The following is a 27,500-nucleotide window of genomic DNA, read 5'->3' on the forward strand; positions in this document are numbered from 1 at the left end:
AAAACTGAAAAAAATGCTCTAAAATTGCATTGCACAGAGCAGTATGTGTTCCTAACAGAGTCGTATGGCTTTTTGCAAGTCTTCTTGTGCATACGGCTCTTATACAGAGATTTTCTCAATAATTGTACAACGAAAGCATGCGTGGAGCCATACGGGCCAAAGTTGAGAAAATAACTTGCATCCCTTTATTTGGGTCCAGAAGTTCAAATTGATGTATAACAAAAATAATAGATTCCATGTTGCCTTGCAGCTTTTTACTTTATGTACATGTAGCTTACAAATGCCACCAAAATGGGATATAAATAAACAAAGTGGCTGCTGAATGTGTCACCGATGTTCTTAGCAATAATTATTATTTTAGACGTCTTCTTTCATCGCCCCAAAACAGGTGCACCGCAATGTGGATAAAGCATTATCTCTAAATATCTGCCCTGATCATAAGTAAAAACAACACAACACAAAATGTGCATTATTCAGCTTATGTGTATTGTACAAATTTCGGGATATTAGTCCCAAAGTGAAAAAAAGTCTTTCTTTGATGTAACTGGCACAATATTGGCATTTTGCATTCGACATTAGGAGAAAACAATTTCTAATCTTAGGTATCCTGTGCATAGGATGAACTTCAGCAAGTTTTTGTTTTTCATTCATCTGCTTTTTGAGCACCATCTATGCTCTTGAATTACATCATACGTGCATGCACATCTTTGTTTTGATGCATGTCAGCCTCTACGATTCCGCTTTATTTTGTGCAATCTTTTTACTAGTAACCCCATGTCCTCTCCGGAGGCTATTTACGTGTATCGTTTCCTTAGAAACAATACGTAGTTACTTTGACCACAACTTACCTCCTTAACTGAACAGGTCACACTTACTTGTGATTCAGAGTCTAATCAAGGGCAAAGTATTTCAATCCTGTCACCTGAGTCATAGTACACTGTGTACTCTGCGCTTATTGAAACCATCTCAAGAAGTTCATGTACATGCTCATATCCTCAAACTTTGGTCCTACACGATTCTTTTTTTCTCTACACTTCTCCTTTGCTTCCAAAGCGAATGTCGAACACACTTTAACAATCCAGGATTACTACTAGTAATAGAGTGTAAGAGAGCGTTGGTTTGGAGAAAAAGGAGGCCATGAATCGAGCAAGAGGGAGAGTGGGAGTTAGAAAGATTGCTGACAAAATGGGGTAAATCTGGCCACCCCCATTTACGGGGATAAACCCGGATCAAAAGTGGATTGATTGATTGATTGATATTTTCTTGTGACAGTAACTATGCCACTAGTTCTGTAAATACTTTGCGCAATCCATCTAAATCCTATTTGGCCTTCATACCTGTACACTACTGTTTGAAGTTCACAAACCATTATTCCCATAATTTTATGATTAAAATAATATGCATTGATATCACTGGTAATCACTTTTCTTTCATTAGCACTAAGGCCTAGGGACACAGCTGAAGAGAATGCCTCTTGGCGGAAATCTTCCACAGGTTAATTTTTCTCTTTCTCTCTCTTTTTTTTTTATTCCATGTCTTTGATGTACAAATGTGTTTTTTCCACTTCATTCTCAGTTGTTTTGTCCTCTAAACAATCATGTTGTATTTTTCAGTTTTGACATGTTGTCATGAATACCTTCACCTTATACCATCGCCTTATAAATATTAAGGATGCTTTTGGTTTGATCTTGTTGAGGTGTATTGCTTGTTGCACTTGGGAGACCACGTAGTTGTAAATTATAATTACCTAAATCCTAAATAGCAAGCATTTTGTAACAGACAAGCAAGTAAAAATTAATGATAAAAGCCAACGACATTTCGGCGTCCTCATAACACCATTTTCAAGTTTAAAAAAAAGGATAAGAATAAAACTGTCAGAAACGATAAACATTGAGCAGTGTCACATGAATAGTTTGGCACAGATTCAAGGTCCAGGGACACAGCTGAAGAGAATCTTTCGTGGCAGAAATCTTCCACAGGTTAATTTTTCTCTTTCTCTCTCCTTTGTTTTTGTTTTCCATTTCTTTGGTGGATTCAATCAGCACCAAACTATTTACATGACACTGCTCAATTTTAAAATTATTCAATATCTTAATAGTTTCTGACAATTATTTTATTCTTATCATTTTTAACTTGAAAATGATGTCATGATCATGAGGATGCTGAAACATCGTTCATTTTATCATTAATTTTTAATAATCCTATATGGGTAATTGTGGCAAAGGTGAGGTTGTGTTGTTGCAGTCAAGGATTTAGCAGCTTTCATCATATTATTTATCTGGCCTCAGTTGTTTAAAAGGTGGATAACACTATTCACCGGATAACACTAACACCGGATAAATCACAATGGATGTAAGCGCAATTGATTTCGCTATTACTTAACCACTGGATAGTGATTTATCCGGTGGATAGCACTTAGCCTATCCATTGTTTCAACAACTGGGGCCTGATCTAAATTTTGCTTCCCAGAAGTATTGCGTGTGGTATTGTGTGATACAAACTGTATAGTTTTCCTTCTGTTTCTGTTTTCCATGTTCATGGCGTCAAAGGGGCAACCCTAAAACCCGGAATCCGGAATCATAGTACAATACAGAGAGTAAAAACTAACCTAAACATTCATAAAAGCTAACCTTAGGCCTAATTAGGCCTAAACAAACGTTTGTTTAGGCCTAATTAGGCCTAAGGTTAGCTTTTATGAATGTTTAGGTTAGTTTTTACTCTCTGTATTGTACTGTGATTCCGGATTCCGGATTCCGGGTTTTAGGGTTGCCCGCATCAAAGTCTTGTGCGTATATACAGCCGTACATAGGAATAACAAATTCTATAATTATAAAAACATAAAAGTACTTTCTCTTCTGCAATGTGTATTCCCTTATCTTGTGGTTCAACTTTTTTCCTGTTTCAAAATTTTTTAAACCAGTTCAATTTAGATTTTCCTTTGTTTCGAATTATGTTAATGAATATTAGACAAAGAAAAATCAAACTTGAACTGGTTTGAAAAATCTTATTAAAACAGGAAAAAATTTGAACCACACCACTGACACTATGAAGGGGATGGACAATCTGCATGCCAGTGAGTCTTGCAAGCCATGCAAGTCTCGCATTTAAGTCTAAGCACCCATTTTAAAGCAGTTAGCTTTCAGTAACTCTGTGACTCGCATGGCTTGCCATGTTGGCTCGCATGAATGGCTGGCCTGCTCATTGTCCTCACTCTATTATGAAGAATACATTAAATTGCTTATACGGGGTTTGAATGAGTATAATATTCTTACTAGTCTTGTATGTAACTGTGTTTTGTTTTAAAGGAATTTATGGAAAACTAGATGTGTTGTATGCTGGAATAATAGCAGAGAATGCATGTACTGAAAACAAGAATAGATTTCTTGTCTTCTTTGATGACGGTTTTGCACAGTATCTGCCAGTCAAAAAACTTCATCATGTCTACCACACAGGTTTGCAATCTTGTCACTCTCAGTATTGTTGAAGAATTACTGTATGTGGACTGCTATGTTCTTAATAATAATTTCAATCAATGACATTTGTTGTTCTTGCCATGGCAGTGGCAGTTATACTGGCACTGTTAAAAATAGAAATGAGAGTTTGAAATCTCTGTGTATCAATTACAGTGAGGGATGTCTGTCTTTGAAGTTGTCTGCTACGTTGCAGAGCACATGTTATTGTTTACTTGCTTTTCATTTGCAGGCAAAAAAGTCTGGGATGAAGTTGCTGAACATTCCAAAGAATTTATACAAGAATATCTTGAAGAATTTCCCAATGTAAGCTTGTCTACTGTACATGTCTACTGTTACTGTCAAATTAATGCACTTTAATTATTTTTTTCTTGGACAAGGAAATTACTGTTTCTTTAGTTTCCTTGTGTGAGAATTTGGCATAGCTCTGTTGGCATTTCTTGTGGAAGGGAGAAAATTGCATGAGATACAGTTTGTACTTTTCGATAATAGACCAAACATTACTCTATTTAAACGAGTGCTTAACCTTTAGTTTTTGCCACTGCAGTAGTAATAATAATAATAATAATAATAATAATAATAATAATAATAATAAGAAGAAGAAGAAGAAGAAGAAGAAGAAGAATTCTTAATTTTCTGTGAACAGAACAACCTGTGAGGAGATGGCATTCAAGTTCAGCAGGTGTAAACATCTTTTGGAAGATTAGGGTGGTCCAATGACTGTGGAGGCCTACATTCTTTGCAACACATTCGGAATCCCAAGATCTTTCAAAAAACTCTCCAACCAACCAGACACCCTATCTAAACAATAAACCACCAATAACATAATCTTTGTTGACGCCAGCTGCATCTTTCTGATTTCCTTTGCCAGGAGAGAGTACTTGCCGATTTTCTTATCCTCTTTAGTCACCACGTTCCTATCCCATGGCACTGAGAAATTGACAAACGTCCACTCCTGAACCATTCGATCCACTACTGTAAGGACTGATTGATTGTATTCCATCTTCTGTGTTGTCTCCATGCTCCTATCCCCCCAGATCTGTACATATGTACATTCCCATCCTCTGACACCCTCACCTCATCTAGAACCTCCTTATACCACAAGTCAGCACACTTCACACCATACTTCCGACAAAGCTCCCAACCGATCATGTCTCTTCCAATACTTGGCACAAAACCAGTACAACCACTCGCCACATGCCCAACTGACTCCACTTCCTTGCCACACACACTACACTTTGGATCTACATCGTCCTTCTCAATGGTGGCCCAAAAAAACCTCATTCACAAGTTTGCTCCTGAGCAGCAAAAACATGATTTATCCCTTCTTGATATATTACCCTCCTTCCTTCTTCCCACCACTCTTGACAAAATACTTCTGCAACACCTTCTCTCCTCATGTGTCCAGTTACACTTGTGTTTCCCTCTCTTCCAAGCCTTTCTACCTTTCTTAATCACGCCATCAACCTGATCACCTTTCCTTGTCTAGCCTTCACAGCCATTGGTCCCTCCCTCCCCACCATGATAAAAAGTTTCAACGACACTGACGTGATGCCACAATGTACCTGTAGCTTTTAAGAAAAGCTCTTTCCTTGTCAGTGATAGCAGCCCATGGCTCGTTCGCCCCTCCAGAACCCAGCCTCTTCTGACAGCACTTGCTCATGCTGGAAAAGTCTTGAGAAATGCTGTAAAGCAATTCAACAGTAACTTGCCTTTCGATTCAGTATCGTTTGAATCTCTCAGTCGTACATTCAGTTCTCCTGTTAGGGATATCCACCAGCACCAGTAGGAGGAGTCTGCTCACTTTAATAATAATGATGATGATGATGATGATGATGATGATGACGACGACGATTACGTCACACAATTCCAAAATACTGTAGAAGCTCGACTGTATTGCACATAATTTCATTATCATTGCGTTAGCCCTGTGTTGTTGCGCAGCTTCATTTCTATTCAGTCATGTGACAGCACGGAATGATTTGGCTGATGAAGACTGTCATACAGTCAAAAACTTTGATTTTGGAATTGTGTTAAACTTTGAATTCGGATTTTTTACGCAAGCATTATCTCCCAAAATCAGGAATGAACTTTCAGTCTTGTTTTGTTTTAAGTTTGTTTTGCTGTTGATGGCAGTCTTTTGTATTGATTTTACCTGTTACTAGCGTCCAATGGTGAAGCTCAGAGTGGGTCAGTGGGTGAAAACTGAATGGAGAGGCCAATGGTAAGGTCAACAACAACAACAGTTTTATTTTGGTAAATGTGATAGTTAGTGGATGGCTTACCCTGCCAATCGCTAGAAAAAGCTAGTCGAGGCGGGGCAAGCCCAAGCCGAATACAAGAACACACCTATTAAAAGACAATAATTTCCACAACAACACTTAGTCTAACAAATTAAAGATACAGATTACATGAGGACTGATTATTAACAAATACCTATTAACTAATAAAGGCCAGCAAGTTTACACGCAACTATATCACTCTATTAGAAACACAGTTTACTTGAAAATCTGCCAGCTGATAAAGATTACATAATGTTGTAGTTGTAGGTCAATCAATAACACTTTTCAGATGCAACTGATCTGTATTTCCCTCTGGTCCAGGTCATATTATTGTCCCTAGTTTCATCCCTAAACTGACCCCCAATTAATGAGAAAACTCATCTGGTGTTAGACAGTGTAAAATACTGGTATGCAAGTGGCACTCTTTGGAGGGGAAGGGTTAATCAGTAGAGAGATTTACGGTGCGTTCGATTAACCCTATTCCGGAGTAAGAATACGTGGAGTGCTGATTTAAAACGGTATGTCAGGCGTTTTGAAGCAACAAGGCTAATAAATACATGTTTAAAATATCAATTTAGTAGGTGTTTGACATTGTAATGTGGAATCTCCGTAAAAGCGAAGGATTTCTAACTTCTATTCTAAGTATTCCTATTCCGGAATACGGTCAATCGAACACACCCTTAGCATCACGGTTACGTGACACAACAAGCGTCGGCTGGTTTCACGTAAAATGGGAGTGAAATTTGTAACTTTTCTCTGTCAATCTTGAGTAATTAGTTAACAAAAACAAAAACTCGGAGTCTTTTTAAACGTTGTTTGTATAATAAGATGCTATATAAAATGAAAATCCTTACCTGTCAAACAGTGTCAAATTTTGCGAGTTCCAATGAAGCCGTTTCGTGAGTCAGAGAATTTTGGTAAGGAGTCAGATGTGAACGAGCTTAAGTCGTGAAACCTAATTCTTCCTTGTTTGACTTACTGGAAATTTGTTTGGAGGCTCTTTTTTCCACAAAAAACGAAGAAGGAAAACGAGAAGAAAATTCCACGTCTACGGTAAACGTGAAAATGCCTACTTTCACAAAGAAAGGCAAGCGGCAAGCGGCAAATGCGAAAAATAGCGGGAAAATCACGATCACGTGGCCACTTTTGCCGTTCGCATTTCACGTAAATCTCTCTGATAATTATTATTATTATTATACATTGGTGTCACCAGCTCGATTTTGATTGGCTATAAGGATGCAGCTAATTCTTGCTTGCTCTGTTTCTCTTACGTCATACCTACAAACAATAGATTTTATATATGTAGAATTGACGTCATACCTACAGACAATAGTTTTATGCATGCAGAAGTGACGTCACCTAACACACTAACCAGCAGTTTGATCAGTTTTGTCATGGCAGAGCTCAGCTCAGGAATATGCATAATAAAACAATTATTGAATTCGGTTTTCGCATGTTAGCGATAATTATCAAGGCCTCAGTTTGTGTTATCCGCCTCAGCCTTCAGCTTCGGCAGATAGCACAAACTTTGGCCTTGATAATTATCGCTAACATGCTCAACCTCATCCAACAATTATTACTGTACATGTATCAACAACAGCAATAACAACAATATTTTTTACAACACTTCCCATCAGGATTAAATAGTACAAGTCTCAACCAAGAATAACATAGCTAATTGCAATAATATTATTATTCCACCAAGCCCAAAGCACAACATGAGATGTCCTCTTTTGTTGGGCTGTGACATGCTGTTAAATTTTTGGCTCTCAAATTTCCTATAGACATTTAAGTGTTTGCAACATAATTTAATAATCCTGTCCTGTTTGAAGTGTTTGACGGTAATTTTATGTGGCTTGGCTATGTTCTTAGGTTGAAAGCAAGAGTTATGCAGCTGGACTGCAGTTTGGTTAAGGTAAAATCATTATTAAATAAATTATTCTCAGTAAATATGCTTGAAAGTTCACACTTCTGATATTATAGAAAATTACAGTTCAGGGCTTGTTGGCTTGATAGCCCAATGATGTCCTTGTTGTGACTGCGCTGACGTGCATCATTTTTGGGTTTTTCAGATGTTGTTCCAGATAGATAATCGTTCTGAATGGCTTTACAGAGGATCAACAAGATTGGAACCTCTTTATAGTGCTTTGGTAGGACTGTTTCTTCAGTCTTAAGTGGTATTGTGATAAATTTATGACCAAGATTTAATTCACTGAAAAAAAATTGATGATGACGAGGCTGCCAAATTCCTTCAACTTCTCTATCAGTTTTCTTTCATTTATTTTATTTTTTTGAGAGGAGTGGAGGGAACTACTGTAACACTAATATAACAGCTTTTGTCAAATTATTTGAAGGCTTTTAGTGCTTCTATTATTGTTGTCTTTGTAAGTACAGTGTAAGTCCTACTTTTAAGCCTGCAAGAGCCATGGAATACCAACGAGGTCTTGGGGTTTTCCGGAGTTTTCTAAGCTTCGTTTTATTATTAACAATACTATTAGTTTTAGAAAGATGTATTTTCATTTTGCAGGTTAATGGCAAGATATCCACAGCTAGAAGGAAGAGGTCACGTAAGCTTACACGAGGGAAGACCACAGAACCCTTCATTGATTACAGCATCACCAAGCCTTGTCTGGGCATTTCACCTTACAGCAAAACAGATCCTAAAGGTGTGTGCTGGGCCGTTGTATTTTTCTGTGCCTGTGATAATTATCGTTATTTTTGCAAATCAGATTTTCGCCAGTCTGTTTGAAGCACGCTTGGTGCCAAACTGGGATTGCACCTTGACAATTTATACAGCTGCAGGCTTTAATTCGATTATCATCATCATAGTTTTGATCAAACACTAACCCTGTTTCAAGGAGCTTCTTTCTGGTCCTTAAGTCGTCATTTCTTTTCTCTCATACCATCATACATGTATCTTGTGTCAGGTCATGATCATTTACAACTATTGATACATGTAGCAGTTATTTCAGTTTTGGTGGAAACAAGTTCTAGACATTTCATCTGATACATGTGTTCAAGCAAACTGATTTTGAATGATTATGTCAAATTCCCAGATGAATCAAAATTTAATTGATTTTTAGTTATTGTTGTTTTTAGTTTAGCCTATAAAGTAAATTTATTTTGAAACTTGACTTGTTCCTTTACATTTATTTGAACATGACAGAAATGTCTTCAAGTTGACATTGATGCTGCGAGCATGGAAACATGGGCTTTCACTAATGTTGATTAACCTATTGACTCCCAGGGGTTCCTCATTGACGAGTAAAATCGTCTGGCGTTAGACAGAGTAAAATAAAAAGGGAGAGTTTCACGTCTCTGCGCATGGGCAAACTGTCACGTCAGCCCATTTAATTCCATTGTTATTGAAACAATCGAAAGCACTGATGCAGGAAACGGAAACAATCCCATAGTAATGTATTACTCATTGGAATTACTTTTGTAATCATCTCCTTTGTGTTATGAACCTACTGCATGCCAATAGATTACGCGTGCGTTATGACAACTCGTGCGTAGAATAAATTTTCGACCCGTACAATAAATTCGAGATCAAAACCAAGGCTGCTGCCTAAGAAAATTTTAAAGGGGCCCTCAGAGCTAAACGCTGAGAACTTAGGAGCCCAACATATGAAGTGAAAGGCGTTGCTGTGAAAAATTAAGGAGCCCAGAGCTATTCTTTGGGAGCCCCAGGCTACCGGGCTCCTGTTAGGCAACAGCCTTGAAAACTAAATTCGATATTTTCTGTGTAAACCGCAGTGTCTTCCACCAAATTTGGGGCCTTAGTCATTCAGTGTATTTGCTTTAATACTCTCTGTGTTTAATTTACATCATCTGGTTCAGTACGAAACCGTAAAATTTACAACTGCTAGCGCTAAAGCTTGGACATCCGCAAAACCGTGAAACTCTCCCTTTAAATGGGGACATAGTTTTTGAGTGAGTGATTAAATGGGGACATAGTTTTTGAGTGAGTGATTATCCCATTGACTCCCAGGGGTTCCCCATTGACGAGTAAAATCGTCTGGCGTTAGACAGAGTAAATTACTAAGTCTGGCCGGTTTAGGCCGGTCTGCACGTCAAAGGGATAATTATTATCATTAACATAATTATGTCAACTGTTAGATAAATGTCAAATGGCTCCAAAAGGTACATGTAGGTGACAGGTGACTGTACTTTGAAGTTGCAATTGGTTATTACAGTGGTGCCATTTTTGAAATATATTTTTCTTGTACATGCTACAGGTGAAGAGCAACATAAGCTAGAGGAAAAGCGCCAACAAACACAACTTGAACAGCAACGACAACAAGAGGTCGGTTTGCCTTGTGCTTATTTCTCGTCTCGGTTACTCGGCTGAAATTTTCCTCATGGACAACACCAAATTTTTGCTTTTATTTTAACAAGGCTATTATAATAGTTATAATGTTCAAACAAATTTAATTGCAAACATTACAGTACAGGAGGAGCTTCGCACGTGTGTGGTGTATAAAGTTTCATGTGCAAGTTGTAATGCTTGTTATGTTGGTGAAACCAGCCGATATTCTCCACACATGTGCGCGAGCACCTGTTTTCCGACAAGTATAAATGCATCTGCAGAGTTAAGAGTCTTACAGAGCGAATGCAAAAATGGCCGCCAGCAAATTTTTCATTTATTTTTGTGCAAATTAGGCTAACTAGCCTCGTTTTACAGCTAAACTTCTTTCAATTTTAGACGTGCTAACGAGGCCAGTAAGGCCATTTAACACAAAAACAAAAGAATAATTTATTGGCGGCCATTTTTGCATTCGGTCAATCGGACATCCTGTACACAGACTTAACTGATTAGAGTGTAATGTGAAGTGCTACAATGTAAGTTTCTACCCCATATGAACCATACTAATGGAAATGGGCCCACACAAGGACAGAGACTAACCAGGGTGGGAATTGAACCCACGACCTTCAGGTTAGATCACTGTTGCTCTACCGACTAAGCTACAAGGTCAGGCGGGAGCAGGCCGTGGGAACTGAAGATGTTAAAGTCACTAGGTTTAAACCTAGCACTTCACATTACACTCTAATCAGTTTAGTCTGTTGAAATATAAGTGCTACACGGCCAACCTTTACAAAAACGTAATCCTTCCTTGTACTTGTACATGTTCATTGCCGTGACCGCAACATCTTCAGTTCCCACGGCCTGCTCCCGTCTGATCTTGTAGCTCAGTCGGTAGAGCAGCGGTGGTGTAACACGAAGGTCGTGGGTTCAATTCCCACCCTGGTCAGAGTTTTTCTCTGTCCTTGTGTGGGCTCATTTCCATTAGTAGGGCTAACGCTCGCATGGTTCATATGGGGTAGAAAACTAGCACTTCACATTACACTCTTAATCAGTTAAGTCTGTTCAAATATAAGTGCTACACGGCCAACGTTTGCAAAAACCTTAATCCTTACTTGTACTTGTACATGTTAATTGCCGTGACTTTAACTTCTTCAGTTCCCACGGCATGCTCCCATCTAACCTTGTAGCTCAGTCGGTAGAGCAGCGGTGGTCTAACCCGAAGGTCGTGGGTTCAATTCCCACCCTGGTCAGAGTTTTTCTCTGTCCTTGTGTGGGCCCATTCCCATTAGTAGGGCTGACGCTCACATGGTTCATATGGGGTACTTAACTAGCACTTCACATTACAAATATAAGTGCTACACGGCCAACGTTTGCAGAAACGTAATCTATCCTGTACACAGGATTGTTTCAGAATCCTGGACTCTGTGGCTACTAGGTTTCAGGTCAAGCGTAAAGAATCCATGGACATTATGGGAGAAACCCAGCGTCAATCAACAGGTTAAACACATAAACATGACGCTCTTCCTCTAGTCCTTTTTCAAAAACGTAATCCTTCCTTGTATTTGTACTGACGTTGAAGCCACTGACGTTGAAGAAGAAGAGCTGAGATGAAGCCACTGACGTTGTGAGCTCCCAGCGTCAGTGGCTTCATAGCTCAGTTGGTTAGAGCGTCGCACCGGAATCGCGAGGTCACGGGTTCAAACCCCGTTGAAGTCCTGAATTTCTCAGGCTTCTCTACGCGATTGTAAAATTTGCGTTCGTAACTGCGAAGATCATAGCTTCACTTGATTTCATATCCGCAGTTCATATATGATTCATTTCATACACCATTTCATCAAAGAATTGTGCGCGGGACCGGAAACGGGTTTTTGCGTTTTCGTTGCACGCAGTGCAGTATCCGGTCATCGTATGACTCGGTAACACATCTTACCGGGCTAATTACATAATTTTCTAATTCTACCGGTATTGTTGAGAAAAAAGTATTTTTAGATACCATCGTAGAAAGTTGTAAAGCATTTGTTTACTGGTTTTTATTGGAGTCATCGTCGCTAACAACAGTTTTAAATGTGAACACATATTCTACGATCGCACTTAACCATATGGTTGGGTCATGGAATGTGGACTTTGGACTTCAGACTACGGAATTGAACAAGATATTGTAACATTATAAATCACTGAAATACTGTGAATTTTAAAGGCAATCGGCTGAAATTCCTTCGAGCAAAGTGTAGGCTACCCGTTGCCTCTTGCTATTGTTAGGGCTTACCCTATTGGGTGGCCCTCACCAACGTGGATTGTGAAATTCAGACAAGTAATCAAAACTAAGCCATGGAAAATAACTTTGGAAGAGAAATTAAAGTAAGTGACGAAATAACCCGGCTCCCAAGCCAATGATAACCATTACTTCTTTCATAGCACCAAGAACAGATAAGAGATGAGAATAAAAAGATGTCTGTGTCTACGGTTTCAACAAAAACAGCTACCACAACCAGAGGTCCTGTTGTGTCTACCACATCAGCTGTCACCACAGCATCTTCCACTGTCGCATCAGCTACTGGAAATGTCATAACATCCTCCAAGGGGGTAACTGAGGCATCTACACCAAGTTCACAGTCTGCAGAGTCGAGTGCTAAAATGAACGAGGGACAGGGGGGTGAAAATGGTTCTGGAAGAAAGGCACCCGGTAGGCCTAACGTAATAGACTTTAATTTAAGCCTAAGGAACCTGTCTCTTGAAATCCCTCCAAATTCTTTATGATCAAAAAGCTGTTTGTAAAAATGAACTGTGGTGGCTGATTTTAAAGAGTTGGTCTTAGTATGTTTTCGAGATCTGTAAAGAGAGAAAGATTAAGACTAAATTGTCTTTTTGGTATCCAAAGTAGATGAAAAATGTTTAAGGGCTTTCTTTGTGTACATGTCGACCCGAGGCACGCCATGTTGGTCCCAGCAACACAGTAACCTTCAAAGTGATCAATTTTTTTTGTTTGTTTTATTTTCATTGCAAGGGTTTTTTAAAACATTTGCAGCTCACTGGTTTTATGGTTTTATATTATGGTATATTTTATTGGTGTTCTTTTTAATCGTAATATTTTGTTCACTTGGCTTTGTTTTGCATTGATGTCACGTCAAAACGTTGCTTTCAAACAGACCTCTTTTTGGGCCAACCACTCAATCAATTTTAAAATGCAGGACTCGTGCTAAAAGCTTGAATCTCAATTTAAGGACAAGATCCTGTTGGAATGCCATAAAAGTTAGTTGCATCTTTATAAAGCGACAAAAATAGAAAGGCATTGGCTATTCGTACGGGACCCGTACACCGACCTATATTTGCTATTCATACGGGAGTCTTCTTAGAATGATTATTACAGGTTCTAACCCTAACCTTGAACGACATAGCCACGCAGTTATTGAAAGCTAACCGTTTTAAAATGGGTGCTTACACTTAAATACTGTTTATCAGCGCTATTTGAAATGGGTGCTTAGACTTGAATGCAAGAAACTCAAGGCAGGTCAAATGGCCGGTGACATCGAACGAAGGAGTTATTTCGTGAAAATTAAACGGGCGTCGACTCCCGTGTGAATAACAAATGTAGGTCGCTGGACAGGGTCCCGTACGAATTGCCACTTTGAAACAGAAAACCCCCGTAGGTTACATGGCGACAATTTAAAACTGGACAAAATTGATGGTGCTGAATATATTGTATTTGAAAAGTACTCACGTTCTTAGCTGAATGTACATGTATAGATACTTCAAAAAACAAATCAAATAACAGTGTATTCTTGTTACAGGTGCAATTCAGTCCAGTGCATTCAAACCGAGTGAGTCTAATTCAAAGACTGGCTGTGAAGATGGTCACTGTGTAATACCTCTTTCAGGACCGACAGGTAGAGGTGATCTTCGCACTTAACTGGAAAATTTAAGCAGTTGTCTCTTACCACCTGAAAAATTCACGCAGCTTCAAAGGGATTTGAACCCATGCCCTCTGCGATGCCGGTGCAATGCTGGTGCAATGCAGGTGCAATGCAGGTGCAATGCAGGTGCAATGCTCTACCAACTGAGCTATCAAGCCAATGAGTTGGGAGCCGGTCAATTTGTTGGGCTCATGGTTTCCCGTGAAAGGACTCGATGGATGAAAAAAATGTATATGACCCGAACGGCCCCGCGCGCGCTTTCATTGTGAAACTATTGGGAAAATCCCCCTATGAGGGCCATACGCATTAGCGCGAGTAGGGCCGGAAAAAGCCGTACGGCCCTGCTGGGAACACATACTGGTCCGTGCGATGCGATTTTTGAGGAATTCGTCGCTTTTAAACATCCAAGTTATTTACAGCCAGAAAAGCAAATGCCAACAACATGTGAGGTAAATTTTCTATGCAAGTTACTTATTTTGTCCAAAGTTCATCTTCTGAGTGCTCATGAATAGTTTAAAGAGCTTATATGATAAAATGCTTAATGACTGACTTTAGGTAAGGCCGGACAGGAAAATATTTGGCCCTCGGTCTTGGCCTCGCTGCGCTCGGTCCATACGCCTTTACCTCGGGCCTGATATTTTCCCGCCCGGCCCTCCCACTCAGTCAATAAGTACATGTTGTTTTTTTCTTAGTGCGCGAGCGGACGAGATTCTGCGAATCCTGCGACCTGATTGTCCCTGGGAGCGGGCATTTTTTGACACCGAGTCTATTTACAAGCGGAAGGAAGTGTTTCAAAACAGATTTTAGACAAGAGGCGTGAAAATAAAATTTAAACAAAAATATTTCTGTTTGAAACGTTCAGTTTGTAATTCGCTTACTGCATTCGCTATCAAGCGCGGTGCGAATCAACAATTAAAAAAGTGATTTCAGAGAGCAAGAGAGAGAGAGAGGAAAAAAATAAATAAGTTATTTACCAGCTAAGGGTCGGTCCGTGTGGAACGTTTTCACTCACGTGACCAGCAGCCATATCGGATTACTGAAACAAAAGAAAGTTTTTGCATAAAAAAAGAGTTTAAATCCCAGAGGATTAGTTTGGGATACCATCATGGCCGCAATTTCCTTTGTTTTGGAACACCAAAATGGCCGCCGTGACGTCATGTGAAAAACGCTCTATAGCGAAAAACTTTGACCGCGGTCTTGACAAAACTGCCCTCGGCCTGCGGCCTCTGGCAGCATTTTCAAGACCTCGGTCACAATGTATCGCTATACGGACCTCCCAGCTGGCAAATAACATATATATTTCGTCTTTAACCCGTACTTGAAATAGATCGTTTCTTTATATTTATTTCATTCTTTCAGGACCACAGGGTAAACAAAGTTTTGCAGGGGTTGACAAGTGCGGAAATGGTGGTTGCAGCGGGTGTGACAGCTGTGGTAACAGCTCTTTGTCAGCTATTCAGGCCAGTAATGCAAGGAAGAAAACTAACGCAGGATTAGGTAAGAATGATTGTTTCTGTTATGACACTTTCAAACTCGGAAAAAAGGGGAGACTCCTAAGAACTTGCGTCATTGAAGTAGTTTTCTGTTTTCTTCAGTGTCTTTTTTTCATATTTTAGTTATTTGCTCAGTTTGTTTTCGTATAGTTTATTTTAGACACAGAAAAATATCTGTGCTGTCTTTCTGCAAGGACTTATCGCAAATCATTGCTAAACATTGGGATAAGAACTAAAGTAAAAAACTATCATTCTGTTCCTTTAATTTTTCCAATGACATGCAGTAGTTTATTGTGGCAATTTAATCTTATATTATTTCCCAGTGATAATGATCTATTTTACAAAAAGATGTAAAAGTAAACCTCTTGAAAATTTTCTGTGGCTCTCATACAGTTACGCCTGAAACTATCTTGGCCTTGCGTCCACCGCGGTTGAAAAGATTTTTCCACGCGGGAAAACCAAGGTGCGGTTTTACTGCCGCGGAATAGACGAGGCAAAGAGCGGCAGAAAAAGAAAGAACGCTAAAATTTGTCAAGTGAAAACAGGGTTCGTACAGGTCATGGAAAACCTGGAAAGTCATGGAATTAAAGTATTTCAGTTTCCAGGCCTCTAAAGTCATGGAATTTAATTGTCGGTCATGGAAAATAATAGTTACGTGCGGTACGTAAATTATTGCAGAAGTGGAAGCAAGGACCAAATAAAATGCAGACGAGTTATGTCAGAAAATATCCCCAAAACAAGGACGATTTTGACAATTTTCGAAACTGGCAGCTAAACTTTCGGTCATGGAAAACTGGAAAAAGTCATGGAATTTGAAAAACTCTTAATAGTACGAACCCTGGAAAATACTAGCGTGGAGTCTTGATTTCATATCAAGTTGGAAGGCCAGCTTGGGGGTATACTCCTAGAATTTCAATTTAAGAGTATTTATGCACGTTCAACAGTCAACCCAAGGGATCGTTTGCAAAGGTCCAATGGCATTGAGGTTATTGACCTGGATGGAGACAGCACGGCCGCACAGCTCAGTGTTTCTTTGGAATCAGACCAGATTATAGATTCACTGAGGTCAAGAAAGAGCGAGGTAAGTCTCTGTAGCATAGACCTGATCGGCTAACTCAATGTTGTACCCAATTCGAATCTCCCGAGAATAAGATTCTTTGTGTATTCTATTTCTATTTGTGTAGTAATGTAGCATTCATATTTAAATGATATGGAAATACCTGGAACAAAATGACTTATTCTCAAAGGGTTTGAATTGGTTACAACATCGAGTCAGCCGATTAGGTCTATTGTGGCATTTTACTTAACAGTTCTATTGTCTCTTGGCAAGATAGACAGACAGACAGACAGATAGATAGATAGATGACTTTATTTATACATGGTATTTCCATCACCGAAATTACATATGAAGTAACAACCTATCTACCCAACTACAGTTACAAAAGAATAAAATTTAAAAACAAGGAAAGCTGCTATCCTGCTGCATTAGAAAAAACTGTGGCGACTCAATTTTGTCTTAAAATCTTGTAGAGATGTAGCTTGGCGTAATTCAGTGGGTAAGCTATTCCACAACTGTACTCCGCTGTACAAAAAGCTTCTTTTTAAATAGTCAGTCCGGGCTTGTGGAAGCACTAATTTGTTTTCAGTATTCCTTAAACGGTAGGAATTTATATTGTCGCGAAAAGCAAAATTTAATGTTAAGTATTCGGGTTTCATCTTATGTGAAATTTTATACAGTCGAACCTCTCTAATACGGACACCGAAGGGACAGAGCCAAGTGTCCGTATTAGAGAGGTGTCCGTTGTATAGAGGTCATGAATATTACGTCACTTCAAAGGCTCCATTGATGGTATTAAGTGTTCTTCAAATCAAAACTGGCCCAAACAAGTCTTTGAGGTGCATAATGGACAGCACAAATCGTTACAATACAAGCTGTACAATTCCAAAAACATATGGCAAACTATAATACAGTTTCCGAGCAGTAACATAACAGAAAAGTAACAAGTGTAGCGAACACTAACATACAGTAGAGTATTTAATGAAAGTTCTTTGTTATTGAGTCATTTTGCGTTAAAGAAGTCTGTGATGTTCTTCTGAACAGCATTCGCTAGTCGTTTTTTGACATACAACGACTGAGCTTTTGAAATAATCTTGCATAACTCATCAGCCAAATTTGATTCAATGACGGGAAGGAAAGAGAGAGAAAAAGGAAAGCAGCAACTGGAGAGTCTTCAAATAATAAGAAATCTTGATGATAAATGGCAATGACATGTCGATATATAATTTTTACTGATTGAAAACAAATGATACTGTTATCGTATGAACAATGAAACAATTGATTACACTTAATGATATGTAACGACAAACAGGAAATCGTATTGAATAAGAACTGTCATCATTGGAGTGTCCGTAATAAAGAGGTTAAGTTTTTATGAATTTTCTCTCTGGGGCCGAGATTTCGTGTCCGTTGTCCGTATTATAGAGGGTCCGTATTATAGAGGTTATTTTTACAAAGAATGTATGGGCATTTTCTCGGGACCAAGTGAACTGTCCGTATTAGAGAGGTGTCCGTAAGGAGAGGTTCGACTGTACATCATAATAGATTTCTCTTCTAGTCTTTGATGACAGAGTTTGCGTCACGCTAGTACCCGTAGCAAATCACTTGAATCACTGTCATAACTAGCAGCCATCAGTATGCGGGCTGCGCGATTTTGAAGCTTTTGGAGTTTTGTCAGAAACGCCCTTATTACAGTTTCCCCACGCCAGATCGCAATAATCAAAATGATGCTGAACAAAGCTGCTATTTACATTGACTAATACATCGAAAGGGATTTGATGCCGTATTCGTTTAATTGCACAAACAGCGGAAGCTTCTTACAGGTATGATCAATGTGATTTTGCCAGATTAAAAATTGATCGATGTAGACTACAAGTGATTTTGCTGAAGCTACCTGTTCTAATGTGCTGTCATAATAACTAACAACCGACTTTCTGAATATTTCGATAATCTCTGCCTTGAAGCAATTAACTTAAACTCAGTTTTTGTCAGATCCAAGGTAAGCTTGTTTGCTGATAATCATATAGACACTTGACTTAAATCATGATTGAGGCAACAGTTTATATGTTTAACGTCTGCACGAGCGATCAGCATATATTCTTGGTTGTGAAAATGACAGGCAAATTGGTAAGTCGTTAATGTATAGGAGAAAAAGGATGGGACCCAGAATTGTTTCTTGTGGGGCACCGCATCTCAGGAGTTTGGAAAAATTTGAGTTCGCTTATTTAAGTAAGGTTTGAACCATGTATTACTAGACTGACGTATTCCGTAGCACTGTAATTTATGTAACAAAATGCCGTAATCGAATGTATGGAAGGCCTTTTTCAGATCTAAGAAGACAACAGCATTGACAAGACCACAATCAATGTTCATAGCCCAATTGTCAAATGTAGAATGTAGTGAACTTGTGAGACGGTTATAATTTGTTGTTAAGTACCGATATAACTGGTCGTAAATTATCCGCTCAAACACTTTAGCCACTACTGGAATTACTGACATTGGACGGTAATTGGTCGGATCAGTTTGCGTCCCTGAACTTTTATACAACGGAGTGACTCTTGCAGATTTCCATTCATCTGGGAAGATGCCTGTTATTAGGGATATATTAAAGATTGCAGTGAGATGCTCTGCGAGAAAGTTGGGGCATTCCCTCAATAATTTCGCTGAAATATTATCCAATCCAGTTGCCTTTGTCTTGCAAAATTTAGACAGAAGCGAAAACACGTTTCTTCAGATATGAAAACTTCATTCTTACTATTAAGAAAGAGGCCATTTGGGAGAGAGTTAAAAACCCTTCTCTCAATAGGAAGGGAGGGCTCAGACACTCATTGTCACATACGTGGGACAGGACTGTGAGGCTGATTGGTAGCCGCTTGTCACGTGGCACTTCTGTCACGTGACAAGTTGTCAGTTGCCTGAAGAAGACCATGAGATATGGTCGCAACGTTGTGTTGCTTATGAAACATTCTCAATTTTAGTTCCAGATAACGATTTAAATCTACTCGAGTTACTTATTTTTCTACTGGATGAATCAGAACATTCACGCTTATATTAAGAAATTCCTCAAAGGACGTATCAACTTCCCCGACATGTCTGCTTAGGTTTACAAAAAAACCCAATGTTACCAGCATGGCTCCCCTCTGTGCCATCCTCTGTGGATCTGTGTTTGTTCACTCGCCTCTCACCAATGTGTCCCAGGTTCGATTACCAGACTCAGCGTCACATGTGGTTTGGGTTTGTTGATTGTGTACTCTCCTCTGAGAGACTTTCCTCTGGTACTCCAAATTTCACCTCAATTCGAAAACCAATGTTTGATTTGATTTCTAAGTACAGGGTTCCAAATAAGAGGCCCAGCGCTAGACCACTTGACCCTTAAATAAAGTTCATTATTATTATTATCCGTCATTCAGCAAAGTACAGCTGTTGCATAGCTTTTTATTATGATTCACAGTACTTACAACACTGGTACATCTACTTACACAACTTACAAAAATTACACATATTAACAACTACTAAAATCCATTATATTACCATCAAAACTATTTAACAATTGAATTGGGTACGCACTACTTTCAATACAATGCCCTTACAATTACAGGTGCTACTTACAACAATACCATTGGAATACTTACTCTACAAAAACAATATGATTACTTTTTAACCTTGCAATACCAATTTATACACTACTTACAAAATAATACGATTACAGATGCTAATTATATTTATATTCTTACATTACATTGAGCAACAAAATAAAAGATACATGCATATTAACATATACATGTCAAATAAAAAATAAAAAAAAAGTACAGCTGTTGATCTTTATTTTGCCTCATTCCCTTTTCGCGTTTCAGAAACTCATGCCAAGCATTGCCACGTCATGATGAAGTAAATAAATGTGTCATTGATTCATTACACTTTCTTGGTGAATACAATCAAATGCTCAGTAATCAATATAGCATTATTGAAAGCCCGAAACGAGGGTAACCAATTGCAGCTATTCACCAAATTCGGTACCCAATCTTTGGTCAGAATTAAATTTGAAACTCGATCATCTTGATTCAAATCCCGTCCCTTAACCACTCGATCACGATGCCTCCAAGAACTACACCACTACTCTTGATAAAAAGTGGAGAATCATTTAAGTCCTGCCTAATGGATGAGTGCCATAGATATGCGAGCTTCAGGTTCCATTTGTAATTCAATTATAGAAGCAGCGTTTTGTCCACAGTCATTTGAGATCTCTAGTGCCGGCCTAGCCAAGCAACAATCCCACCGCATCCAACAATTAACGAAACAATAATAGAGAGCTTTAGCACGAGACGTTTTTGTCAACACGGACGCCAAGTAGCCGAGGTGAAACTGGGTCGAAACCGGCGTCTGTGACTTGACTTGTTTGCATTAAGCATGTCACGTGAGTGATTTTACGGCATCGCTAAGTGTACAGCAGTTTTGATTCTTTGTCTTCTTTCTTAATACTGAATCATGCGTGACTTCTTTAAGAAAGACAAGAAATATGCTTTTTCAGAGCTACCATTAAAGATTGATTTCAGAGGATGAACTTATTGTTTTATTGGAAAGGAACACGGCTAGAAATTCTCAACCCAGTTACGATCGATAATCCTGAACTGATCCTGAATGTAAAGCAAAGTTTAGATCTGCCAGTGTTTGCTTATTTGTCCAATCCAATTGGTTTATTTCTGCAAAGGAAAGCAAATGACAAATTAAAATGAAGTGTTCCAAAAAAGAAATTAAATTTGACGGTCATTAGAATTTTACAAAATTCAACGTGGTTTTTCTGGAAATGTTGTCTTTGCATTGCCAGCGCATTTAAATTTAAGACCACAGAGAAAAACTACAAGCACGTACAAAAGGATATATCACCAAGGAATACAAATATTTTTCAAAAGACTTACCCTAGGTTTTTGGGAAGACTGAGTCTCGGCGTCGGCAGCGCTGTTCTTCATCAGCCGGTAGAACTAACAAGGAAGAGTTTCTTTCATAAATAATAGGAATTAGAAAGTTGATTGTCCAGTATTAGCACGAAAACAGCAAAAATCAACCAATAAAACAGAGTTATTGCACCTAAAATGAACTTACCTCCCCGCGGTTTTGTTTTTCACCACAGACGCCAAATAGCCAGCTTTGAAGTTTGTGACTTGACGTCTGTGACGTGTGACGTCATTTTCTTTGCAAAATCACCTCCGGACGCCGTCCTTTGCTAAATTTTATTTTATTGGACATAGGACGTGCGAAACCCTTATTAAGTGCCATGTTGTCAGGTATCAATCGTTTTACATATATAACTTATCAATTCGTTAAAGGCAGTATTACTGTATGCAGCTGCACAATCAACTTCTGCGTCATCACATAGATGTCCCTTTCAGTTGAAAGTTTCAACTCGAGGCAATGATATGACATCTCTTAGTTAATTCTTGCATTTTTTCTCTTACGTCAGTAGTGTATTTTCAATAAAAATTGGAAATGGGAATGAAGTGCTCCTCTCGTCACACTTTTGCCCCCATGGAATCGACACTTTGTACTCCTGGGATGTACATGTAGGTTAGTTGAGGCCCTAGGGAGGCCCACGATTGGTCACAGCCGACCCTGGGGGGAGACCCAACTCCCTCCTCTCTATCGGTCTGTGCATCTTCCAAATTTACCCAGGAATGGTCACAGTTGGCCCTGTGAGGAGGCCCAACTCCTTCCTCCATACCGGTGTGTGTACCGCCCTGGTGGTAGGTTTTTATTTAGCTCACAAAATCCAGGAGTACATGGGGCTGACCTTTTCAGTGGTGAACTTCGTCTCCCACTTCCTCTTTTGAGTCACACCAAATTGTTGTTTTTGTTGATGTTAAGTATAATAATTTTGGGTCCCCATGTCCTGAAGTTGTACGGCACACAAAAGCACTCCCGATGTACAGACAATTCCCGTGTTTAATAACGAAAATGAAACAAAAACTACAAAATAACTGGTCTCATGTTCCTCGTGTTGTTTGCGTTGTGGCTTCTCAAAAACCTTCCTATTTCACAATACTTCTCTGTCTCCTATTTCGCTTGTCAATCATCTCAATACTAAATGTGACATCCCGTTGTGACGCTAGACAGTCACGATAGTTCCGGTCACCCAAACATGAGGAAGTTGATTAATAGAACGTAAACATCAGTTTATGAATCCTGTCATTCGTGTAAACTATTTCATCACACACAAGCCTTTTAATTGAAGATAATAACTATTAAGCATGGAGTTCTTAAGAGAATTACAAAAAGCGAGAAACAGTTATCTTAAAAGAGCATAAACCATATAGTGAGGTATTGGGGAAATTGGCCCGCTTTGGTGATGAAGCGTTTGTCATCAAAACACAAGCTGTTGATTTGAGCTGATGTTTTTAGTGCTTCTTATGCTTGACCTTTTAACTTTCAGTACCTCACATCTAACCAGGATGGGTCGATACTGGATGATCTTTATAATGTTAGTACCAACTTTCATTCTTTGGACGAAACTCAACACCTTACTTCGCCCCACATTGTACGCAACAAAACACTGAATTGACTAGTCATGTTTCCTTAAGAGGGCATTTTTGTCACTTTTATAGAGCCAAGATTGTCATAATTAGTCGGAAATCATTGTTCGATTTGCATTCATTCATTATCGTCGTCATCATAATCATCATCATTATCGCCATCGTCACGATTGTTGTCATTGTCATTATCTATCATTGTCATCTTCAGCGAACGAAATGATATATAAAAGGAATCATATATTGAACTGCGGATATGAAATTAAGTGAAGCTATGATCCTCGCAGTTATGAACGCAATTTTAGCAATTGGCGGAGAGAAGCCTGAAAAATTCGCACCGGTATGGCGAGATCACGGGTTCAAACCCCGTTTCAGGCTTCACTACGCAACTGCTAACTGCGAGGATCATAGCTTCACTTGATTTCATATCCGAAGTTCAATATATGATTTATTTCATATATCATTTCGTTCGTTGATTCATTCATCACGGGAGCATTGGTACCCACAAATGATCAGCTCTCAACGTCTGTGGCTTCATAGGTCAGTTGATTAGAGCGTCGCACTGGTATCGCGAGGTCATGGATTCCAACCTCGTTGAAGTCCTAAATTTTTCAGGCTTCTCTACGCAATTGCTAAAATTGTGTTTAGAACTGCGAGGATCATAGCTTCACGTGATTATCATGTTCCTCATCATCACCATCATCGCCGTCATCATCATCATTCTCCCCACCCCACCCCCCCGGTCTAACATGGTCTTCACCCGGATTATCTCCAAGCACAACTGGGTCTTCAAAGCACACTTCACTCTACTTTAGAAACAATTTCAACTGTTTTCAAAGAAATAGTCATTGAATGTTTGAAGCTATCATTTCACAGGCGTGGGAGGCTCCGTGGCTTCGTACGAACCGACGAGACGTTCGAAGCACTGGCAGCGCTCGAATCCCTGCTTTCCAAATGCCAGCAAACAAAGGTCAGAAACAGGATGCCGCCGCTCTGATCGAAGAAAGACTGAAGCAAAGCCAGGAGAAGAGTTTGGGAGAGAGTGAATCGCCTGGGTATTCTGTGGTCTCAAGTAAGCCTTCTATTAAAGGTGAGTCACAGGCTAACCAATTACATGTACGAACCTTAAACTGAGACAACTGAAGTATCGGTTGCATCGCATGACCGGGGAAACGCGCCACCCACATAATACTCTAGAATTGTTCTTTTTTTCGATTAACTGTGCTGGCAGCTGTTGGCATCAATAGGGAGCTTAAGCAATGACAACGGCGACGGCAACGAGAACGTTTATCTCAAAATATAAATGCACGTTGTTGTAATCACTTCGTGACTATTTCAACCTTTTTAATGTTACAAGGGTGTGTTATTTCCTCAAAAATGACACTGGTCGGAACGGCGCTTAATTTAGGGGGAAAAAATGAAAATTTAGCCTCAAGTGCTGACGATCTTATTGAACCTCAAATTTGGCTATTTCACGTTGTTGTTTTGCAGACGACAGCAAAGAAATGGACAAAAGTGAAAAATGCACGTACAGGGCGTGCAAAGCTATTGTTTTTGCCCACTAAATATGCACATTTGTGACATTCTCGTTGCCCTTGCCATTGCCGTTGTAGTTTTGAACAACGACGACGATTAGGACGTGAATGACCCTGCACGCGCGCTTCCGCCTTACATTTGGTGCGTTATGTTTGTTGCCGTCATCCTGAAAACAAGGACGTCTAATCGTTACGCTTCCTAGACCTCGCCCCAGTTCTCACGCTTCATTTTTTTCCATGGATCGCTCTTCCCGACTAGCAACCACCGACTGTCGCCGCGGGCGTGATTGACAGCATCTTCAGATGAATTTTGTAACCTAGAGTTAGTACATCGAAAGACACAGTACTGTTTTCTCTCTCTTTACATTTTCCTTTCCTTTTATCTAAGGGCCTCATAAATGCAACAAACTTTGCAATTCAAACCTGAGTATTTCAAAGGAGGAGAGTGTGAGACATAATCCAAGAGCAATTCCTCTCTTGCATAAGTGGAAAAGGTAAGATTTCTTTTAATAATGGCAATCATAAAAATAATCAACGTTCCACCCACGGGCTCCCATAACTTGAAACAAGCACAAGTGCACCATTGATCGGTACACTGCTTTCAAAAGTAGATCAAATCAAATATTAGTTTTTGATTAGAGAGAAAAACTGGAGGGCTCCGAAATGTTCTTAGAAAACCTCTCGGAGCAGAGTATAGAACTAACAAACTTGACCAATATATGGGAATTGGACCCAGTACACATTGGCGGAGAGAGTCTACCCTCACCTGAACGCCAATTTTTGTTACCGGTGGAAACTGCTATTGTTTAAAATTTCAGAGACTTCACTTTCACCAACTCACTTGTCACAATTTTAGTGCGACCTATAGAGTACAATGATACTGAATTATAACTTGCCCAGCGCATGAGAAATGACACTTTCTGACAACAGCCTCGAAGGCATTAACATTCTTATGTTTAGCTATCACACTACATGTAGGTGATAGACTGTTTCAAGCCCTGACGTTCCTTGGTAGAAAACTAAATTTGCACACATTTTAGCAGAAGAGTCGGAAATTCAAGATTTTCGGCTTGGGAACTGCTTGGTTCGGAACTAGCTAATGATCGATTTCTCAATTCTGGTCGAAACGACCTTAATCCGCGAATCAAAGAAGGATGCATAGTCTTAATTTTCTTTTACATTCCATTTTGTATTTGTTCTCTCTCAGAGAAATTGCTCAGCGTCACCCTGGAAACAAGAAAACCGTCTATTATCGAACTCCATGCAACAAAAGACTGGTGAGTTTTATTCTTTGAAATCAGCGAACGTTGTTAGAATTTGAAAGTGATATTCGTAGTTAACACGGAATATTAGTTTGCACTTGATTTAGTACTGTATTATCTTTGCAGTTATTACTGGGTTGCCATATGGCAATCCAGTCGAAAAACGAGTAGCATTTTTCCGTTTTTAATTTTTTTTTTACATTTTTCTTGTGTCGGAAATCGGAAAAAGTGCGCAATAGGGTCTTTCCTGTCCCTCCCGTGCTAAGTATTGTCTTTGTGCCTAGAGTCTTCTGCGCGTATCTTTGGTAGGTTTCAGGGAGTAGTAGGGATGCGTAGATTTTATCCGGTGGATACAGTACAGGCAATGGCGGCGAAGCCGGTGTAAACGCGAATGGTGTTTTATTGGATCTTTAAACAAAATATACCCTTATGGAGCTAAAGAATGGAACATCAATTCGATAAACAACATAAGCGGTGAAAAGTGAATAGATTTTGAGTTTTTTGGGGCAGTTGTGATTCTGAGTTTAGTTTACCGGGTTACCGTTTTGAACCGTTGTTGTTTACCGATTAAAGGACATTGCTGTTGGGCCATGTTCGCCTACCGCTTCCGAACAACTTTGATTGCCTGGCCTGCTTCTTGTATGGTAGGAGTTACCAGGAGTACCTATTGGATTCCTAGGCTTTTTCCCTTTATTTTTGGATTGGCCCTGCCAGCATTACCCCTGGGAAAATCCAGTTTCAGCGCCTTCAATACCACTTAACTCAGTGCCCTCTGTTTTTGTGTGACACGTACCACAGGCAACCCAGTTTACGCTCACGGAGCGTTTAGTGTGATGATTAAAGTTGTATTTGGATAATACGGTTTTTTACTTTTGCAGAGATCCTTTCCAGAGCTTGCGAATTACTGTAAGTGTGAACATAAATTTCACCAATTCTGTTAAATTGATTATAACGATATCTCTGTTACTCATTCGCTTACCTCATTACCTCATTTAACCTTTTACTGGCCCTTACTGTATTTTTCCTCCTCTTCACTTTGTTCCACTCCGACAAGAAATTGCGTAACGCGCAAGCTATCCTTACTCGAAGTATTCCCCCATGATCTAACTTAGTGTCCGGTCTGGAACCCGTTTGCTTGAATTTGATTGGTGGAGGCCTTGCGAACCAGCAGTTCGATTGTTTCAGGACGAAGCTCGAGTTACGAAACTCCCCTCCATTTACCAAGGAAATCCATACTTTTTCATAGTGTTTAGTCCCGTCAAGTTGTTAAACGGCGTTTCCATTGTATCAGACCAGTAACTGTGCCTGTATAAACGAAAGGAGTATTTCGCGCTTGAAGAATGAGGATACTAGAGCCACCTCGGTCATAAGAGAAAGCAGAAAGAAAAGCTTGTCCGTCCTTTGAGGCAAAAACTACTCTTGTGGTCTGGAGAACACGCTTCCCCTAGAAGGACCTCCCGGCCGGTGGATGCTATATTCCTTGTTTATTAGAAGTCTTATTTTGCGGTCTAAGTCACATTGTTTTCTTTTATTTCAGTCGCAATCACGGAAACTACCAATGTGTCGATAGATCAGTTTTGTTTTGATCCAGACATATCTTGCCAAGACACTGTTTATAGAGATGTGGTAAGAAGTTTCCTGATAGAGCGATTTTCCATTGAGC

The 27,500-nt window shown here is 39.4% G+C and overlaps 1 protein-coding gene across 5 annotated transcripts in view; it reads left to right on the plus strand.

The window, feature by feature from the left end:
- LOC138059775 (histone-lysine N-methyltransferase SETDB1-like) overlaps positions 1–27,500 on the plus strand; it is a 77,828-nt gene that overhangs the window by 26,164 nt on the left and 24,164 nt on the right. For 2 of the 5 annotated variants that reach the window (XM_068905388.1, XM_068905389.1), the window contains exons 9-26: positions 1,438–1,494; positions 3,306–3,452; positions 3,703–3,776; positions 5,636–5,694; positions 7,625–7,667; positions 7,825–7,902; positions 8,280–8,418; positions 9,991–10,058; positions 12,474–12,741; positions 13,847–13,942; positions 15,329–15,466; positions 16,407–16,543; positions 22,944–22,991; positions 23,917–24,130; positions 24,964–25,069; positions 25,783–25,852; positions 26,716–26,743; positions 27,375–27,463. In XM_068905388.1, the coding sequence (XP_068761489.1) occupies positions 1,438–1,494; positions 3,306–3,452; positions 3,703–3,776; positions 5,636–5,694; positions 7,625–7,667; positions 7,825–7,902; positions 8,280–8,418; positions 9,991–10,058; positions 12,474–12,741; positions 13,847–13,942; positions 15,329–15,466; positions 16,407–16,543; positions 22,944–22,991; positions 23,917–24,130; positions 24,964–25,069; positions 25,783–25,852; positions 26,716–26,743; positions 27,375–27,463 (1,859 nt within the window). The remainder of the gene's footprint in view (positions 1–1,437; positions 1,495–3,305; positions 3,453–3,702; positions 3,777–5,635; positions 5,695–7,624; positions 7,668–7,824; positions 7,903–8,279; positions 8,419–9,990; positions 10,059–12,473; positions 12,742–13,846; positions 13,943–15,328; positions 15,467–16,406; positions 16,544–22,943; positions 22,992–23,916; positions 24,131–24,963; positions 25,070–25,782; positions 25,853–26,715; positions 26,744–27,374; positions 27,464–27,500) is intronic. The other 3 variants (XM_068905391.1, XM_068905392.1, XM_068905390.1) reach the window with 2 other exon arrangements.

This window comes from Montipora capricornis, chromosome 8 (assembly GCF_036669925.1).
Source record: "Montipora capricornis isolate CH-2021 chromosome 8, ASM3666992v2, whole genome shotgun sequence".
NCBI classification, from domain to species: domain Eukaryota; kingdom Metazoa; phylum Cnidaria; class Anthozoa; order Scleractinia; family Acroporidae; genus Montipora; species Montipora capricornis.